Source organism: Columba livia, chromosome 11, assembly GCF_036013475.1.
Source record: "Columba livia isolate bColLiv1 breed racing homer chromosome 11, bColLiv1.pat.W.v2, whole genome shotgun sequence".
NCBI lineage: Eukaryota > Metazoa > Chordata > Aves > Columbiformes > Columbidae > Columba > Columba livia.
The window spans coordinates 19,488,843-19,507,821 of record NC_088612.1 but is presented as its reverse complement, the minus strand read 5'-3'; the positions used below and the strand labels follow the sequence as shown (position 1 = coordinate 19,507,821).

The 18,979-nt window shown below is 56.2% G+C and overlaps 3 protein-coding genes and 1 long non-coding RNA gene across 9 annotated transcripts in view; 3 read left to right on the top strand and 1 right to left on the bottom strand.

The window, feature by feature from the left end:
* Positions 1 to 5,346, top strand: part of ARID3B (AT-rich interaction domain 3B) — a 31,798-nt gene extending 26,452 nt beyond the window's left edge. Inside the window, exons 8-9 of one of the 2 annotated variants that reach the window (XM_065077087.1) lie at positions 123 to 221; positions 1,323 to 5,346. In XM_065077087.1, coding sequence (XP_064933159.1) covers positions 123 to 221; positions 1,323 to 1,483 — 260 coding nt within the window. In that variant the 3' untranslated portion in view covers positions 1,484 to 5,346. Of the gene's footprint in view, positions 1 to 119; positions 222 to 1,322 lie in introns of both variants that reach the window. The other variant, XM_065077086.1, reaches the window with a different exon arrangement.
* A 360-nt stretch (positions 5,347 to 5,706) lies between these two features.
* On the top strand, positions 5,707 to 8,027 carry LOC102098630 (uncharacterized). 5 transcript variants are annotated; one of them, XM_065077100.1, is made up of 7 exons: positions 5,834 to 6,334; positions 6,495 to 6,512; positions 6,802 to 6,876; positions 7,022 to 7,039; positions 7,268 to 7,505; positions 7,586 to 7,818; positions 7,888 to 8,027. In XM_065077100.1, the coding sequence occupies exons 1-7, from the start codon at positions 6,089 to 6,091 to the stop codon at positions 7,906 to 7,908; spliced, it is 849 nt and encodes a 282-aa protein (XP_064933172.1). In that variant the 5' UTR covers positions 5,834 to 6,088; the 3' UTR covers positions 7,909 to 8,027. The 5 variants fall into 5 exon arrangements, with proteins under 5 accessions (XP_064933171.1, XP_064933173.1, XP_021139025.2 ...); XM_065077099.1 differs by having other exon boundaries at positions 5,707 to 6,334; positions 7,586 to 8,027; XM_021283350.2 differs by having other exon boundaries at positions 5,808 to 6,334; positions 7,304 to 7,505; positions 7,586 to 8,027.
* Positions 8,028 to 8,835: 808 nt separating this feature from the next.
* On the top strand, positions 8,836 to 11,182 carry LOC135580586 (uncharacterized). Its single transcript, XR_010475475.1, has 2 exons — positions 8,836 to 9,149; positions 9,731 to 11,182. It is a non-coding gene; the product is annotated as an uncharacterized LOC135580586 (long non-coding RNA).
* A 1,113-nt stretch (positions 11,183 to 12,295) lies between these two features.
* Positions 12,296 to 18,830, bottom strand: LOC102098806 (uncharacterized). Its single transcript, XM_065077070.1, has 12 exons — positions 16,419 to 18,830; positions 15,953 to 16,011; positions 15,488 to 15,642; positions 15,024 to 15,127; positions 14,836 to 14,894; positions 14,459 to 14,595; positions 14,258 to 14,382; positions 13,940 to 13,998; positions 13,442 to 13,596; positions 12,946 to 13,055; positions 12,733 to 12,855; positions 12,296 to 12,517 (listed from the first exon to the last, which is right to left on the bottom strand). The coding sequence occupies exons 1-12, from the start codon at positions 18,195 to 18,197 to the stop codon at positions 12,479 to 12,481; spliced, it is 2,904 nt and encodes a 967-aa protein (XP_064933142.1). The 5' UTR covers positions 18,198 to 18,830; the 3' UTR covers positions 12,296 to 12,478.
* Positions 18,831 to 18,979: the final 149 nt, after the last annotated feature.

The following is an 18,979-nucleotide window of genomic DNA, read 5'->3' as shown; positions in this document are numbered from 1 at the left end:
CAATGCCAGAGCCTGAGCAGACTGTCTGCATAACCTCTGTCTGTTTTAATAGCCCGATGCCCCAAAATCACCATGGGGTGCGCTGGTAACCTAATTCTGCCTCTCTTCTTTCTTGAAAGAAGACAAACCAGACTCAGCGGCAGCGGCAGCACTGAATTTGTCACCCAACGGCATTGGGAGCATCAACATGTCGGTGGAGATTAACGGCACGATTTACGCTGGTGAGAAAGAGCCGCTCCCGGGGCTGGGGCCGGTGGTGCAGAGCAGGATGATTCCTCTCTTTTATTGGTGGTGTGGGGCTTTTTGTCTGTGTGTTTCGTTTGGGGTTTTTTTTGGTCCTAGGCAGTGAGGATGAATGCCCTTTCCTTCTGGTGGAGGTGGTTGTTAGTATTTTCAAAATCTAAGGGAAAGGACTTCTCTAGAAGCATTAAAAGGAGTATTATCATTCTTCTCCTGCTGAAAAACGGCTTTACTCAGCTTTTCCTCGTGCATCTCTGGGATATTGTCCCCTGTGTTCTGCTCGAGTCATTTCACCGCTGCAGGTCACACACCTGCACCCTTGGACCTGGCACTGCGGGGCAATCAAAGTTGCTTCTCACCCCCAAAGTCTGGGATTTCTCAGGCCTCTGTAAGCAGAGGCTGCTGGAACAAGTCCTGGTGATCCCTCCAGATATCCTGGTTATCTCTGGTCTGTCTCCACACCTGTTTGGCTTGCGCCAAGCCTCTCTCTGTTAGGATGAGGTTTTTGGGTATGGATAAGCTGCATCTGGAATATTGTGTCCAGCTGTGGCCCCTCAGTTCCAGCAGGACAGGGAACTGCTGCAGAGAGTCCAGCGCAGCCACCAAGATGCTGAAGGGAGTGGAGCATCTCCCGTGTGAGGAAAGGCTGAGGGAGCTGGGGCTCTGGAGCTGGACAAGAGGAGACTGAGGGGGGACTCATTCCTGGGGATCAATATGGAAAGGGGGAGTGTCAGGAGGATGGAGCCAGGCTCTTCTGGTGACAACCAGTGATAGGACAAGGGGTAATGGGTTCAAACTGGAACACAGGAGGTTCCACTGAAATCTGAGAAGAAACTTGTTTGGGGTGAGGGTGGCAGAGCCTGGCCCAGGCTGCCCAGGGGGGTTGTGGAGTCTCCTTCTGTGCAGACATTCCAACCCACCTGGACACCTTCCTGTGTAACCTCATCTGGGTGCTCCTGCTCCATGGGGGGATTGCACTGGGTGAGCTTTCCAGGGCCCTGCCAACCCCTCACATTCTGGGATTCTTTGTACCCTCCTCAGCCATACCACCCCGCTAACCCTTCTATTTCTCCGCCTCACAGGAGTGCTTTTTGCCCAGAAGCCAGTTGTCCACCTCATCGCAGGCTCCAGCACCCAAAGCTCCTGCAGCAGCAGCAGCAGCAGCAGCTCCCACTGCTCCCCCAGCCCTACCTCATCCCGCGGAACGCCCGGCGCGGAGCCCTCCACCAGCTGGTCTCTCTGACGGACGGCCCAGCCTCTGGTCTCACACTGGCCTCCGGCACCTCTTCCTCTCCTTGGGGAGGGAGCGAGCCGAAGGAGTCGCACAGATTACCTCATCTCAAGGAACCTGCTTTTGGGGTTGGCCAACAGCGAGATGATGATGATGTTGAAACCGTTCCATGCCAGCGAGTTTGTTCTTCATTGTCTGTTTGGCCAGCCTTTTTCTTTTGTTCTCCCCTTTCTTACGCCCTTTTGCTTTTTGTTTTCTTCCTCCTCCTCCTCCCAGGGTTTGCTGTGTTCCTGTTGGGGGGTGGGACATGGAGGAGGGGGGGGACACGCCTGGCGTTTTTCAATCAGGGATCGTCTCTAGGAGCTGCGAGTTGAGAGATGGCCGAGACGTCACCAAGGCAGGTGGAAAGACCTGGAGTTGGGGCAGGGAAACCCGGTTCTTCTCGAACCGGTACCCACAAGGACTTTTTCCCACAAAACAACTCCGTGTATTGACAATCCAAAGAGCCGTTACACACGTTAAAAACCTCGCGATCAGCTGCTCGGTTCTCCTGGCTGGTGCTGGCCTCTTCCCTGTTGTTGCCTGCTTCAGGCTTTCAGCCAAGTTTTAAACACCCTTGACCTTGTCTCTCTCCCCTCAAGGAACTCATCCCCCTGACTTTGTGTTTTGATCCTCACAAAAGGGCTGGTGAGTGACTTCCTTCTCCTCAAGTGTCTTTCAGTAGCCCCAGAAGCTCTTCACAAGGTAGAAGAAATATTTGAAATCAAGTGGGACGTGTGTAGGTATTGTGGTTAATGTCACACACACGTCTTTTCCTTGGGCTCCGTAAAGCCTCCAGGCGCCCTGTCCCCTTCAAATTGTACATGAGCAAAAAGAAAGTCGCTCCCTCTCAGTTGAGTAAAACCTTTTGCTCTCCTGGGTGGAAGCAGAGAGAAGGAAATCGAGCCCTTCCTTGTCCTTACCCCTCAAACCGCTGGTCAAAAGCGAATCCCCAGCCATGTCTGGAGCCATGCAAGGTGACTTTAGTGACTCCAGGAGCTCAGGTCCTGCTCAGGCGGCCTCATTCTGCCCTCTCCTCGTCCCGGCTTTGCCCCAGCCTGGAGATCAGGTCCCAGCACCAGCCAGCCTGCCCTGGTGACGTCCTGCCCATCCTCCAGGCCCAAGTCAGGTTTTTTTGAGCAGACGAAATACCTCAGATATGTACTTGTTGTTGGGGGTTTGTTTTGGGTTGTTTTGTTGTTGTTTTTATCTTTTTTTTTTTTTTTTGACCTCTTCAGGAAGTATTTGCATATCTTATCGCTTGTTTTTTTTTTTAATATGTGGTTTTGCTGACATTGTGTTGGGTTTTTTTTTTTATTTTATTTTTAATCGTATCACCAAAGACGGAAAAAAAAGCTGAGCGAAAGAGCAGTGGCTTCCCTGTCCTTTAGGCTAAGCAGGAGACAACCTGGACAGCATTGTCCCAGGATGTGTGCATGAGATGGGAGGACAGGGAGAGGTAGGAAAAGAGGACAAGAGTGGCTGTTGACATAGAAGATCTGTCCTTTATGTTGGACATGAGGGTGTTTGCAAAGTCCCTGCTCTTTCTCCAAGTTCCAGCGTCTGTGCAAAAGCAGTTTGCTGCCCCCAAACAGCTCCTCAACCCTGCGGGGACGGCGTTATCCCCTCGTTCTGTCTGCATTGCACAATTTGCCTTTGTGAGAGACGCTGAAATAAGAAGCTACTCTCATTTTTCACCTGTGTGGAGGTGCTTGTGTAATGACCCCCTGAGCCAGTAGATATATTATGATCTTACTTAAAATCCATGTTATAATTTGAGAGGTTCAGCCTACTAAAAGCCAGTTTTCTGGAGTGCAGTATGAGAAGAGAAAGGCACCTTGTATCTGCTCCCAAGGTGAGCGGAGCTGCGGGGAGCACGTAAACTTTGCAGGGGGGGCTGCACCTGTGTGCACCGCAGAGCCTAAGCTCAGCCTAGAAGCGTCTGTGCCTTCCTGCGAACAGCGTAAGCCTGTCTTAGTGCTCTGGGAGATTTTACAGGTACGGGGGAGATGCCCTCTGCTTAGTGCTGTGCTCCCTGCTGTTTATTTTATGAAAAGCTGTTTATTTTATTTTAAAAGTATGGATTTTAAAAACTCTGAGCCACAGGAAAAAGCCCCATCAGCAGCCTGAGGATTGGGCTGCAAAACTTACATAGAAAATGAAATCACTAATCCTTCTTTTAAACTCTCAAACATCAGGTTCTCCTTTTTAATCCCCCAGAGCGCTGCTGAGAGCTCATGGTAAGGCTTGTGTAAACCATGGGCAGCACCTCCTAGTTGCAAGAAGCTGCATGCTATCTAGACGTTAGTTTCTATACTGTGGCTTGAATTATTGTGCTGCCCAACATCAGGAGGACAAGGGAAAGCGGCTGAGGATGCACATGTCCCGAGATCGATGCTGCTCTGAGATCTCCCATTGCTTTGGGGGGAAATAACAACCCCACAGCAGGCACAGAGAGGCTGAACTGCTCAGATTGTTGTTCCGGTTTCAGATTGGGTTTTGGTTTTCTTTTATTTTTTTCCCCCTTTTTTTGGTTTTCTTTTGGTGTGTTTTTTTTTGTTTTGTTTTGTTTTGGTTTTTTGTTAATGTTTTTGTGATTTTTTTATTTTATTATTATTATTTTTGTTTTGGGGTGGGTTTGGGGGCTCTTTCCTACAAGTGGGACTGGGGAACTTTTTGCTTTTCCTTTATGCTTTCTTCTCTGGTCCTGGGGAGCAGAGGTTAGTAATGGGTGGTTTTGCTGATGTATCACATGCTAACGTTGTGTTTTCTTGCACAGAAAGGCACTCGAATCACTGAACTGCTAAACAGCTTTGACACTACTAGAGTATTAATGTTTATAAGCTTTACACAACTAGACTGGAAATAGGGACTAACAGATTGTTTTGTATCCGATTCAGGGAAAGAATCAAGTCAGGATGTGTAACAGATACCTCAGTAAAAATAAGCTGCATCAATAAACTGGTCCTTCCTCAGTGACAAGGACCAGCCAAGTCAGACTGTGAAGTTAACCCTTTCCCTAAAGCCTGGCTTAGATCCTGGCACACGCAGGTTTTGCTGAGCTCCAGGTCTCCTACTGAGCTGCCAGGCTTTGGGGAACGGGGTTTTGGAAACCGGGCTTGTGGAAACCAGCAGCAGAGACGGGGCGGAGGAGGCGGGGGAGGCTGAGCGAGGGTGGCGGGTGCCCTCGCTCCCCCGGCTCCGCATCATTTCACTCGACCGTGTTCGATTGTAAAGTACTCAGGGGTTTTGATACTGCGGGTAGAACTGTTCCTTGCGTGAAGTGCTCTGCTTTGCGGTGTCGCTAATTCTCTTTCAACTCCAGACCAGCGAAGGTTTTGCAGCGAGCAGCCAAACCAAAAATTAAAATAGCAAATGAGGAAAAAAGAAGAAAGAAAGAAAAATCCCCCAGCTTGCTTCCACGTGGCCTTTAGTGCTCCTGCGTCAGGGGGAGATTTGCTGGGTTTGATGCTAAAAACCAAGCAAAACAGAATAAAACCCAAACCTGCTCGTCCTCTTGCAGCAGGTCCGGTTGGTGCTGGGAAGGCACAAGGACGGTGACCCTCACACCGAGTCCTTTGGATGATGGTTTCTCACCAAACAGCTGCAGCAGCCTTGCTACTAGTTTTCTTACCTATTTAAAAAAAAATAAAATAAAATAAAAAAAAGATAAAATAAGTAAATTTTAAAAAAAGAAATGTGATAGCCTAGGCGGTGGATAAATACCTCAACGTCTCCTTCCAACAAGTGTCTGTATATGTTGTTGTTGGGTTGGTTTTTTTTCTATCTTACACGTTATCTGAATGTTTATATTCCAATAAACTTCTACCTCTTCACACGGTGACCCCACGAGCCTCGTTTGTGCCCGCGCCCCTTCGCTAAATTAAGATTTCGCTAAATTAAGAGGTCTCTCAATTAATATTGCCAACGCGCCGCAGGGGCTGCTGGGAGGTGTAGTCTGCGGAGGCGCCGCACATGCGCAGCTTAGTGTCTCGGCGGACTACACTCCCCAGCAGCCCCCGCGGTGCCTCACGTGGGCTGGGCGGACCAATGGGAGCGAAGGGGCGGGCACGGCGGCGGGAGGGTCTGGGGGGAATCCGAACTTAGTTTTTCAATTAAATGAAGTTTAATCGAAAAAAATATCATGGAGATATTTGTAAGGGAGTGGGACGGGGTATTATTTTTGTTCTCCATGAAAAATTACGGTGCCTTGTGGAGGTTCGTTTGGCAGTTTGCTTATTTTGCAGTAAACCAGTATTATTTTCGTAATGGTTGGTGACAGAGGGTGACAGCTCCCACATCACCCACCCCAAGCCCTGCCAAAGCCTGCGCTGACAGCCCAGAGCAAGGATTACAGTTTAATGTGGCTCTGGAGCTGACCCCAGGCACACACTGCCCCGGGGACACGGGGCTGGGGACGGGTTGGTGGCCATCCCTTGGGCCACCTGCAGGGCAAGAAGCGTTTTGGCACCAAGAGGTGCTTTTGCATCAGTGCGGTGACCACCAGCTATTGGTACCTGGTGACCACAGAGCCGTTTCGTGACTCCTTCAGGGCCACCCAAGGGGTTCGGTGATGAAATGTCGCACCAGGTTGGGTTTGTTCCCCTAGGACTGGCCTCAGGGTGCAGGAACAGAACAGGCTGGGTGCCACAGCCGGGCCGGTCGGTGTGGTCTGGGCACATTCCGGGCACCGGCAGAGCTCGGTGCGGGTGCCAAGAGCCACCGCGGTGCCCGCCGGGGAGAGGTCCTGCCCCGCTGCCTCTGGTGGAGCAGGAGCTGCTTGAGAACCGCGGTGGAGCCAGGGGACCTCAGAAGACCCCAAAGGTGAGGCAGTACCAGCGCCGGCACAGTGCCTGAATCGGCATCATAGGCTTTGGCACAGCTATGTGCCACCACAACCGTTTGGGGACAGAGAGGGGACATGGTGGGGCTGGGCACAGCCCTGTGTCTACAGCTCTGTAGACACCATGTTTTCTCCTTGCAGATGAACCTCCTCAGCCAGGTAACTGTGGAGCCATCGGGGTGGGCACCTGCACCCAGGTGGTGCCACCACACTGCTGTGGCACCTGTCACCCACGGACCCCATGGATGGGACCTGCCCAGTGCTGAGTCTGGGGGCACGGGGGGGTGGGGGGGGGGGAGGCTGCATGGGCTGGGAGTAGGTGCTCACAATGGTGGGTGCTACCAGAGGTTGGTGCCAGCAGGGATGCATGCTCATGGGAATGGGTGCTACCAATGGTGGGTGCCAGCCAGGGATGGTTCCCGGGTGTCCCTGTCCCCTCTCCCCACAGGTGAGCACCCTGCTGCAGACCCTGCAAGCCCCGGAGGGGCCGTTCCTCCAGCCTTGGCACTGGCTGAGCTCCTGGGTGCGACAGGTTTGGGGGTGCTGGCACAGGAACCCCAGCCAGGGGCTTGGGCAGGGGGGTGGCAGCAGCTGCACCGTGACACTGGTGCCATCAGTCACATGTCCCCAGTGTCACTGGGGCTGACAGTGGGTGTTTGTCCCTCCAGGTGAGCAGCTCCAGGCAGGTAAGTGCCAACGTCCCCTCGGCACCCCACAGCACCCGTGTCACCCTTGGTTCAACAGGGCCAAATCCCGTACGCCCTGCCCTTTCCTCATCACCCATGGGTGCTCAGCACCTGGAGGAGATGGCGCCTTCTCTGGGGGTTTCCACTTCCTTGAAGACCCAATCTGTGCCCAAGCCACTGAGAACAGGGGATGAGCCAGAGGGTCGGTGATGCTGCTGCTGTTCCCAGGGCATCGGTGGCCCTGAGACACAGCCGGGTCTGCAGGTGGTGGCGGGGGCAGCGAGCACCACAGCATTCTTCCTCTGTGAGGGGCTGCTGGGCCAGCACTTCGACGTGGTACCCAATGGGGTGGCCACGCCCCAACCTGGGGACCTCTTCCTCTTCCCGCTGGCCTCCGGGAGCCCTGGCTGGTGCGGCGCCCACGCTGGTGTGTACTGCGGTGACGGAGAGATCATCCACCTGGAAGGTGAGCCCCACCAGATGGTCACAACATGGGGATGTCTGCACGGAAAGAACATGAGACACAGAGTCCCCTCCACCCTGCAGGCAGCTCAGGGACATCCCCCTCGGGGATTGTGGCCAAGCATGGCAAGAACCACCTCTTGCGGACGCGGGGCCCAGCCAAGGTGCTGCGGAGAAAAGGAGGGATGGATGTGGCCACCCTGCAGCGGCGGGTCCGGGCGGCCATGGACCAGGCACTGGAATACAACGCCGTCACCTGCAACTGCATCCACTTCGCCCTTGCCCTGTTGGGGCTGGGCCAGCTCGCCGGTGCCATGGTGGGAGCCAGCATCCCAGGGGACTCTGAACCCCAGCCCAGCGTCACCACAGCCCATCTTCTCCCCCAGGTGTCTCCAGCGCTGCAGTGATGGAGGCGATGATGTGCCCAGGGGACGCATGGGGCTGGAGCATCCATCCCCAAGGGACTGGCATAGTGCTGGCAGCTTTGGCATCCCTCGTGCATGGCAATAAATGGTTTGCATGGAGAGTGTGTGGCAACCCTGTGAGATTTGTGTTGTTTCCACTTTCCATTTCCCAAAAGCCCCTTTCCTCAATGTGCAGTCAACCTCTCCTTCCCCCTCGCAGGAGCAGCTGCTCTTCGCTCCCCGGGTCCTCCAGGCACCCCTTTCCCTCCGTCTGTTTGGTTTGGAGCTGCAGCATCACTCAGTGCCCGGGCTGCTGGCTTGAGAACTGTCCCCAGGGCTGGAGCGGGTCTGGCTGGAGCCCAGTCTCCGTTCCTGTGCCGCAGGGGTCAGCCCCAGGTGCAGGCAGGGGCTGGAGAAGGTCTCTCGGCTGGGAGGCCACTGCAGGACATGCACTTTTGCAGATGTCCTGCAGCTCCTCGGACTTGAGGGTGTTTCCAGCAAACTTACTCTAAAGATGCTTCCTAAGGGGGAGCAAGGTGGTATTTCACTAGAGGAAACGGTCCCCATGTTACAATTATTTCCCCAGAAGCTTCTTAATCTAAACATTCTTATTTTTATTCTTAAGCCAAAGCTGCACACGCTCAGCTGGAGCTCATCAGCTCTTTTTGCCTACACGTAGCAGTTGATGTCTCACCGCGGTGCTCAGTGGAGCCGGCTCACACAGAGAGGTTCATCCACACATGCAAACAAGTGCAAAGCTGCGAACCCAACACCGAGTTCAAACACACAAACCGCCGTTCCCGTCCCGCTGTCCCCACACGGCCGGTAACGAGCCGCCCCACATCCGCACCCGGCGGGCGGATCCAAGGGACGGGCCGCGATTGGGTGGAACTGAAACGGGCGGGGGGCTGGATTGGCGGGGCCGGGAGCAGCCTCTGGTCGGGATTGGCTGAATGGGTGAGGTAGGCGGGGCCGGAGACTATAAATTGCATGGGCGTGGCGGTGTCAGCGTTACTGTGGAGCGGCGCTCGTGGGAGCTGGTGGCGCTGCGGCTCCGCGGGCTGAGGCCGCCGGTGAGCGCTGGGAGCGGGAGCGCGGGGAGCGGGGCGGCGGGGCCGCTGCTCGCGAGCCCGCGGTTCGTGTCGGGGAGAGCGGCTGAGGGCAGGAGCGGCGCGGGAAGATGCGGGGCGGAGGAGCGGGGCCCCGTCCCGCCGGCTGCTCCCTGCTGGGATCGCGCAGCGGAGGTCGGGGCGGTGAGGGGACCGGTCCCGAGTGGGGCCGAAGGGGGAGCTGGTGGGGGGATCGGGGGAGGCCCGGGCGGCGCTGCGGGGGCCAGACCCGGCTCCCCGTGTGACTGCGGGGCTCAAATAATATAACTCAATAATAACTGTTACTGTTTTCTTACATTGTTATAAGCACAGTGTGTAACTACTTAAATAACAAAGTGTATTAAGGCCCAATAAAGTTTCCCCGGGGCAGGTGCTGCCCCTGCCCGTTCCTCCCCATGCAGGTGCCCCCAGTTCACAAGCACTTTGGGTTGGCTCCCGGTTCCCCATCACGCCGGGGGTTCCAGCCCCAAAGGGGGATCCCGCTGTTCGCAGAGCCGGGAGCGGAGCCGCAGGGCTGCGCTTCGGGCCTGGAAACCCACGGGGGGTGCGGGCTCGGGGCTGTTTCGGGGCTCAGCCCCGGCCCCAGCGCTGCCCCCGGGGACGCGAACCGGGGACCCAGCGGCCGCTCCGCCCCGAACTGGGCGGGGTGAACGGAGCATAGAGGGGCGGGGCCACCCACCAGCGCCTGCGATTGGCTGCTCCAAGGCTCTATTTAGGACCTGCCCCTCAAGGTGATATCGGGACAGTGGTGACAGCTCGTATTGATGTGCGAGTGATTGACAACCTTGTCAACAGCCCGCAGCGCCGCTGGGAACGCCGGGAGCAGCTGCCGGAGGAAGGAGCTGGAGCCAGGACAGATTCTAGAGCTGAAGCTGAGACAGCACAGAGCTGAAATCACTACGGGGAACGTAGGGCTGGAGCTGAAATACAGAATGTGGGCTGAAGCTCAAATAAAGCTTGTGGGAATAATACTGGAGTTCAAAACACCACTCTAGGGTCAGAGCTGAAAAGTCACTGTAGGTCTGGAGCTGAAATCTCACAGAGTTATAAAAAAAATAAAAAAATAAAAAATAAAGCTTATGGGGAAAAAAAGGGGCTGGGACTGAAACAAATCAATAGGGATGGGGCTTAAAGAAAGATCTTGGGGCTGGAGCTGAAATAAGGATCTTGGGGAAGGGGCTGGAACTGAAACACCATAGAGCAGGAGCTGAAATAAAATCTATAGGGTTGGAGCTGAAAAAAATCACTGTAGGGCTGGAGCTGAAATAAAGCTTGTGGGAATAATACTGGAGTTGAAAAAAATCACTGTAGAGCCAGAGCCAAAATAAAGCTTGTGGGGAAAAACACTGGAGCTGAAAACACCACTGTAGGGCCTGAGCTGAAAGAATCAGTGCAGGGCTGGAGCTGATGAAAAAGCTTGTGGGAAAATACCAGAGCTGAAAAATCACTGTAGGGCCAAAGCTACAACATCCCAGAGCTGAACTGCAGCCGGGAGCTGTGGAGCTGAGAGAAACCTGCGGGGCTGGAGCTGAACTGACGGAGACACAGATCTGAAATGAAGAATGTGCAGCATGGGTGGAGATGAAATAAAAGCTATAGGGCTGGAGCTGAAAAATCACTATAGGGCTGGAGCTGAAAGAATCAAAGCTGTAAGAAAAACACTGGAGCTGAAAAATCACTGTAGTGCTGGAGCTGAAATCTCACGGAGTAAAAAAAAAAAAAAAAAAAAATAAAAGCTTAGGGGAGAAAAGGGGTTAGGACTGAAACAAATATGTAGGGATGGGGCTTAAATAAAGATCTTGGGGCTGGAGCTGAAATAAGGATCTTGGGGAAGGGGCTGGAGCTGAAACGCCATAGGGCAGGAGCTGAAATAAAATCTGTAGTGTTGGAGCTGAAATAGAACACCTCTTCAGATCTGGAGCTGAAATAAAGCTTGTGGGAATAATACTGGAGTTGAACACACCTCTGTAGGTCTGGAGCTGAAAGAAACAGTGCAGGGCTGGAGCTGATGAAAAAGCTTGTGGGAAAATACCAGAGCTGAAAAATCACTGTAGGGCTGGAGCTGCAACATCCCAGAGCTGAACTGCAGCCGGGAGCTGTGGAGCTGAGAGAAACCTGTGGGGATGGAGCTGAACTGACGGAGACATGGAGCTGAAATGAAGAATCTGCGGCAGGAACTGAAATAAAATCTATAGGGCTGGAGCTAAAATAAAGATGCTGGGGCTAGGGCTGACATGATAGAGAATTGCAGCTGAAATAAAGATGCTGGGGCTAGGGCTGACATGATAGAGAATTGCAGCTGAAATAAAGATGCTGGAACGGGAACTGAAATAAATGCTACAGGGGAAACCAAGAATCCGGGCTAGGACTGCAGTACGGAATGCGGGGCTGGACGTGAGATGCTGAGGAGCCAGAGCTGAACCGCCAACCGCGGGGCTGGAGCTGAGCGGTGCCGGGAGGAGCATCCACCAGCGGAGGACAATAAATTGTTCTGGGGCAGGGATGCAGCCCCCCCCGGCCTGTGCAGCCCCCCTGCAGCAGGGGTTGGGAACCCGGTGGTTGGAGGGGCAGCTCCGGGGGGTCAGATAGGGCCGGGCAGCTCCACTGCTCAGCCCCGGGCCCCTGCCCAGGAGAACCTGCTGAGGAGGTGGAGGAGGATGAGGAAGGCATGGAAGCGCAGGGAGAACCGCGCTGTAATCAGTGACAACTTCGGGGAGGAGGAGGAGGGAGGCGGAGGAAGGAGCCCCCAGGCTGCAGCACTGTGAGGGTTTGCTGGCACAGAGGCTCTGCCCTGCCTGACCTTTGATTGTAAAATAAATTATCGAAATTACCTTTTGGAGTGTGTGTGTCTGCATGTACAGCTTGCCTTCTGCCTCCACACAGAGCCCAGTCCCACACTGGGGAAAAACCAAAGCCCACAAACAAGTTTTTGGGTGAAAATCCTCACTTTGTAGGCAGCACTAAGAGCCCCCATCATCAGGTCCTGTGCCTGTTGGGGTGAAGCAAAGGCCCCAGTGCAGAACTGGGAACAGCCCAGGGCTTGATATCCCCAACCCAGCTCAAAAAGGGACCCACTTACTCGGCCTTTTAACCTTGGAGTTAGTCAGGAGCTAGAGAAGACCAAGCTCAGCTTATTGAAGCCCATTGGACCAGCAGCACAGAGCCTGGGGTGCTCAAAGCTCTTACACAAGCCTAAAGTGTAAAACTCATTACAGGAGCTGGATCTTGGTGGGTAAGAGCTCAACCCCACCTGCACAACACAAGCAGAGACCATCTATAGCTGGGTTTGACAGTCTAAACAATTTAATAAAGTTCAACAAATTAAAAGAATTATTTCTTCATCCATCTGAGCCCACATCCTTCACAAGAAGAACTTTTAACAGCAGGGAGGGGTTCTCAGCATCTCTGTCCCCCCACCAACCCCTTTTTAGGCTCCTCCCGACCATCAGCTGCATCTTCTCTCATCAGGCAGAGTCACTTTGCATCTGAACATTCTCCGTGCCCTGCAAGGGAGAGGGAGAGAAGTCACTGTGCCCACCTCCAGCAGGGGCAGGGACTGAGGGCTCCTTCTCCCCAGCCCCCAGAGAGCTTTCTCCAGCCCCTGACATTGCCCAGGACCAGCACCAGATACAACAAGGACCTGCAGAAACACCAGCTGGGCTCTAAAGCTCCAGCTCTGAAGCACAAACTGACTCCAGGGGCTGTAGAAACCACTCACCTGTTCAGAGGATCTCCAGAATCCTTGGTTCTCCATTTCCAGGTTCTGGGTCCCCGCTTCAGGGTCTCTTCTGTCCCACAGGACCACCACATCCCGCCAGCCAAGCCTCTTGTTCCTCAGACACTGGGGAGGAGGGCACAGAGCTGCAGCCTTGCATCCCATGCCACTCCCCCTACCATAGCAGACAGACAGACAGACATCAATCACCCTTACCACCAGCAGGACGATGGCAGCGGTGATAAAGCAGAGGCTGCACACAACGATGATGGCCACGCCGTACTCAGGAAAGCCTGGCTGGGGCGGGGGGGGCTCCAGGGTGTCCTCTGGAACAGAGTGCAGCTGTCAGCACAGCCACAGAGGCTCCGCCCAGCCAGCGAAAGCCACCCACCCTCCTTGGGGACACAGCCGGCGAGACACAGGACTCCAGTGTGTCTTTGACACCCCCCTGCCCTTTCCAGAACCTCTTTCCTCCCGTCCTGTTTCCCCACTGCAGACAGGTCTCTCCAGCTCAAACCCCAGCTGTGCCGAGGGACAGGGCATGGCTGATCCTGGAATCGTACTTTCTGACCACCCACTGCAAGCTGGTCACCTCCCCAGCCAAGATATCCCCCCTCCCATTGCATAAGAGATCTGGATCTAGTGGGCTGCAGATCTCCTCTGCTCACACACTGCTGGGGTTCACATTCCACCCCCACAAAGGGCAGCTCACCTCCCACAACAAGAGAGTAGGGGTCCACCTGCAAGTCTGAACCAGCCAAAGCCTTGTTGGACCCAACCGAGAGCACAAGTGCCTCCAGAACCTCCAGGCTGGTGGGAGCAGGGTGCTGGAACACCAGGTCCCCATGGCAGATCAAGGAGCCAGGCCTATGGACAGGGAGGGAAGGAGCTCCAGGTACCACTGTGCCCGCCCCCCACCCCCCAGCCACATGCTGGGCTGTGCCCAGGGGCTGCAGAGGAGCCCCCCGCAGAGGGGGTCTCTCCTCTCAGGGGGCATTGGTTTTGCATCTGCTCTTTGAGATGGAAGAGACATCCCTGTAGGTCCAGCAGGTCCCTCCTGAGATAGCAGGGAAATGGTTGACCTCAGCTGCAAACCCTCCTGGGACTCAGATGAGACACCAGACAGCCATGACCTGCTGGTTGATGGCTGTGGGGAGATATCCCTGTCTCCGTACACCCCTGTCCCAGCAGACTGCCTGCTCCCACTCACAGAAATTCTCTTATCAGCAGTTGCAGGAAGCTCCTGTGGTCCCTCAGGGCCCTCGCCACCTGCAAGAGAGTTTACTCAGCTCCACACCAGCCTTCAGGACACTTCACCCCACCAGACCACCCACCACCTCCACAGCTATTGTGGAGCTGGGACAACCACCACAGCAAGGACACAGAGCGGCTCTGACCCTGCTGCACCTGCAGCTCCCTGGATGTGCCGTGGTGCTGGACCTGGGGGTCTGGCTTGGGCACCCCAAAGCTGTCCCACTTCCCCCAGTGGTGCTCAGCACCCTGAGAGGGCCCCAGCACCCGCACCTACCGCATCACCCAGGTCTCTGGTGAGCTCCTGGTGCTCTGGATCAAGTGGATCCTGAAGGTGCTCGCTGAAGCGTCTGTTGGTGATGAGGAAGGAGAATGGGTAGACCTGGAGGTGAAGCCCAGTTCCTGAAGGGACAAGAAACACATGTGAGGGGGAGCAGAGCTGGCAATGAGCCCCACCGCACCCAGGGACTGTCCTTACCCTCCACCGAAAGGGACAGCAGGTCCACAGAACAGTTGGCCAGAGCTGTCATGGCCTGCAGAACCTCTGCAACATCAGTATGGACAATTGTGTCAAGATAGATGTCTCCATCAATCTCCAGGTGCCCATGGAGGTCTCTATGGGGAGAGAAAGGCTCTGAGCAAGGCAGGAGGGCTGGGGCCAGTCACACCCTGGCTGCTCTTTCCTCAGCCCAGGGAAGGTGCTCAGTGACAGCATTTGCCACCAGCTGCACGTCACCCCCCAGCACCACCCGTCCTCCCCATCTCTGCAGCACAGCTAATTAGCTGAAGAGCACACAAGAGGTCATGAAGGTAATTTACTGAAGAGCTTTGGAGAGGGGTAGTTGTGTCCTGTACCTGAGCTGGGTGATGCCCACATTCCTGACAGGGTAATGGGCACTGAGACACCGAGTCACCTGGATGGAGAGGAGACAACAGCTCACCCACTGCCCCTACTTTGGTGCTCATGACCCACCCTGCAGTAGAGCAGCCTGTGCCCTCTTCCCAAGCACCATCCCTTGGAAGGGCCACCAAGGCTTCCATACCTCACTGGTCAGACTCTCCAAGGCTTCTATCCTGCTCCTCCCTAGCTGGAAGGCAGTGAGGGAGAAGGACAGCTTCTCTGGCTCGAGGTTCTCCAGGCTGAAGCCTACAAGAGTTCAGGAGACAGTCAAGCCCATCCCTGTTCCTCCACCTTCATTAGGAGATCTCAGTCAGCAGAAGCCACAGAGCAGCTGAGGGAAGGTGGACACCTTGTGTGGTGGGAAGGGCTGGGCATGTCCCACCTCCCAGGAGAGAAGCAAGTCAAGGAGGAGAAGCCAGGGAGCTCAGAAGCTCTGGACCACACAGGTCCAACTGCTGCTGATGTGGTCTCCAGCAGCCTCAGCACTGAAGGGCTTTGAATGGTTTGGGAGACAGAAGGTTCAGTGAAGCCTGAAGTCCAAATTGGGCAGGTTTCGGCTTGGATAGATGTGAAGGGAGGACAATGACAGCAGCAGCAGCAACTTACCACCTGACTGGATGGAGCGGGGCTCCAGCTGCCAGCTGAAGGGTCTCCTTCCCCTGCTCACTGCTGTGACCAGTGTCCGGATGAGGTGGGAGCTGGTGGGAGCTGGATTGTCCCCACGGAACAGAGCCTCCCCTCGCACCACCACAGAGCCATTCCTGGGACAGAGAGGAGCTGATGGGCCCCAGGGCAAGGTTGTTTGGTCTGCACAGCCAGACCCCACTTTAGGAGCAGCTTTAGAGCCCCCTCAGCCCACAGCAGCCACTCCCTTGCAGAGAGGTCTCCAGAGGCTTCATCTGCAGCCTCAAACACCTTCCACCAGGGACCCCTTGGGATGGTGCCCTGGAGGGAGCACAGCCCCCCCAGCCCCCGCTGCTGTCTCTGGGGTGTTCTGCTGGACCAGCCCTTCCCTCGGAGCCAAACCCACCCCTCTCCATGTGTCACCCCAGGGCAGAGCCGCACACTCACAGGAACTCGAGGACGTTGGCCTGCAGGAAGGTCTCATAGGAGGACAGCACTTGGTTTAGCTGGAAGAAAGCAGTGCCCGTTAATCGAGAAGCTTTTGCAAATTCCCCTGTGTGAGGAAGGCACGTATGGGGGTGTGCGATAAATAGAGGGGAGTCAGCGGGGTTTGCCCAGGGCAGGACACGCTGGTGGACACCAGAGCCACAGCGATGGCCCAGCCAGGGCTCCCACCAGCCCAGAACCAGCACCAGGAGGGAACACCCGGCACCACGGCGTGTGATGGCCCTGCCAGAGGTGCGGGGAGCCCAGTCCCACCTCAAACCTACCACCCCAACCCAAAGCATCTCCACCAGCCTGGGTGGGTGACACACCAAACCAGGACCAATGCAATCCCCGCAGCACTTGCTGCAGCAGCTTCTCAGCTGCACCCAGAGGTACCAGAAGCCCCAGCGGCAGCTCCTGCACTCACCAACAGCCTCACTTCTTCCTCCAGCTGCCGGTATCTCCCCGAGGAGCTGTTGCTCAGGGCTGCGGTGTAAGTGACACCCAACAGCCGGAACTGCAGCGGCAGCACATGCGGGAGCTGAGCAGGAGAGGGGAGTCCTGTGGGGTGGGATGTGAGGGGCTTCACCCCCGGTTTGCTCAGCAGCTGCTCAGCAGGGGTAAAGTTCTCTCCTGTGGCTGCAGGAAGATGCGCTCTGGCTGTGGACCAAGTATCAGGGGTCACTCCTGCAGGAGCATCTGGGGTCTGAGAGCTGGGTGGGGAGCTGGCAGCATGTGGAGCTCCAGGAGTCAGCACATAGGTTGGAGATGGCAAACCTGGGGTGCTAGTGTGGTGCTCAGCCTTGGACTGATGCTCAGGAGCAGGGTTCTTGGAGCTGGGAGGAGGCACAGAGCTTGGGCTGGCGTGGGAGGGCCCTGGAGGTCCTGCTGGAGGTCGCACCGGTGCTGTGCTGGGCTTGCTGTGCCCAACTGCCGCTGTCACAGCCACTGTTCCAGGCAGGACACTCATCTCTGCCACCACCGTGGCCCAGTGCCACCCCACAGTGGGTCCATCCCCGGGTGCCATGGGGAGGAAGGGATCTGGGCGCAGAGGTGACCTCCGGGCAGATGACCCCAGGGAGGAGCCATGTGTCACACCTGCAGCTCTGGGAGAGGGGAAAGCCACCATCACAGCTCCATCCTCACAGGGGACTCTGGTTGCTCTGGGCTCTGTGGGGGCAGCAGGGACTGTCCAGCTCACTCCAGTCCCAGCAGGACCTGCAGCACTGGGAGCTCTGGTCCGAGAAGGCAAAGCAGAGGCCTCAGTGGGTGTCAGCAGAGTCCCATGTGCAGGGGAGAAGGACGGGTCACTTCTCATCCCCAAGGTGACAGTAGGTCCTCTAGTCTCCTCTGTAGGGAGGAAGGGAGCCAGTTCTTGTGGGTGGCTGACAGCATGAGCCGATGTGGCACTGGGCGGGGACACCCAGACAGGGGCCAGAAGTCCAGACCTGTTTTCGGGGACCTTGGCCAAACCAGTGTCCATGAACAGCTCAGCTCCGCCATGCAGGGAGGTGCCAGCAGGCTGTGTGCCCCAGATCACCTCAGCTGTCACAGCAGAGGGGACCCATGCAGTGCCAGGCTGGGTTTCAGGCAGGCTGGGTGTCCTTTCTGATGGCAAGCCCAAGGGGACCCCTGGAAGGGACACCAGGGGAGAAGCAGCAGCAGGATCCTCATTCCCAGGCAGGCCATGGCTTGTGCTCACCTCCTGCTTCTGCCCACTGCAGCTCCTTGCTGTGGCCATCGCCGGCATCCCCAGGTTCTGTCCCTTGTCATTGGCACCACAGGACACATCTGCTACGTCCAGGCAGCAGCCTGGGGTGCCTGCAGAGCCCACCAGCATCCCACCATCTTCATGCACCTCTGGCTGGGTGAGCAGATCTCCACGTGTCACCACCACATCATCACTTGTCCGTCTCCATGAAGCTGGCGAGCTTGGCCAAGTGTGGGAAGGGGCCAGGGAGCCGTGGATGGGAGCAGCCAGAGCCCCCAGGCTGTAGGGCAGCACAGTGGCAGACAGACAGACGGCCAGCACTAGGACAGCTTTGCACCGCAGCCCACTGGCAGCAGCAGCCACACGGGCAGCAGGACCCAGGGCCACATCTGCAGCCCCTTCTCTTTCACCATGGAGCATCATTTTTGCCTGACAGGCAGCAATGTTGCGGGGGTCCAGTGGTCTGAGCCCCCAGCTCTGCCTGGGAGAGGCCATGGGCAGAGCCCAGCTGTGGGGAGACACAGCAGAGCATCAGGCAGGGGTCCAGCTCCCCCCACCCCAGTGACAGCTCTTCCCCAGAACACCCCATGGACAGGAGTTCTCTTCCCAAGCAGCTCCTTGGTCCCAGCAGCACCAAGCAGCTGCTCCAGCCCAGCAGAGCTTGCCCCAAGCCCCAGCATCACCTGGGAGGCTACTGGTCACCCCATTCCTCCCCAAAACCTCCCCTCAGCCCATGCAGACCCCCCTCACCTGGCAGCACCCAAGGAGCAGAGAGCATCAACCCCCCTGCCCATCACGGGGCTTTTAACTGTTTTCCCAGGGGTGGGAGGAGGTGACTACATCCCAGCTGCTCCCAATTAACACATCAACTCATTAGCCCTCCCACAGGTGAGAGTCTCTCCCAGCTGATGGGTCCCAGCTTCCCCCTGCTCCTCATCCAGCTCACGGCCCTGGGAATTGGTTCCATGCCTGTTTCTCCAGGCAGGTTTTGCCCCATACACCACAGATATCCCTCAAAATGCCCTGTTTGCAGGGAGGGGGTCATGGCGATGCTCTCCCCCAGCCAAGCTCCAGTAATTTGGGCTGAAAAATGTGGTTTGGGGTGTTTGGGTCCCAAGATGAGGCCGATTTTGTGCTTCTGGTGGGGGCTGACAAGGGGGAGGGTGTCTTGGGGACCCCATTGCATCAGCCTGGGGACAGGTCCCCAGCTTTGGGACATCCTTGTCCCCACAAAGGTGCCACTGTGCCCAAGCTGGCAAGCAGAGAACAGAGCACGG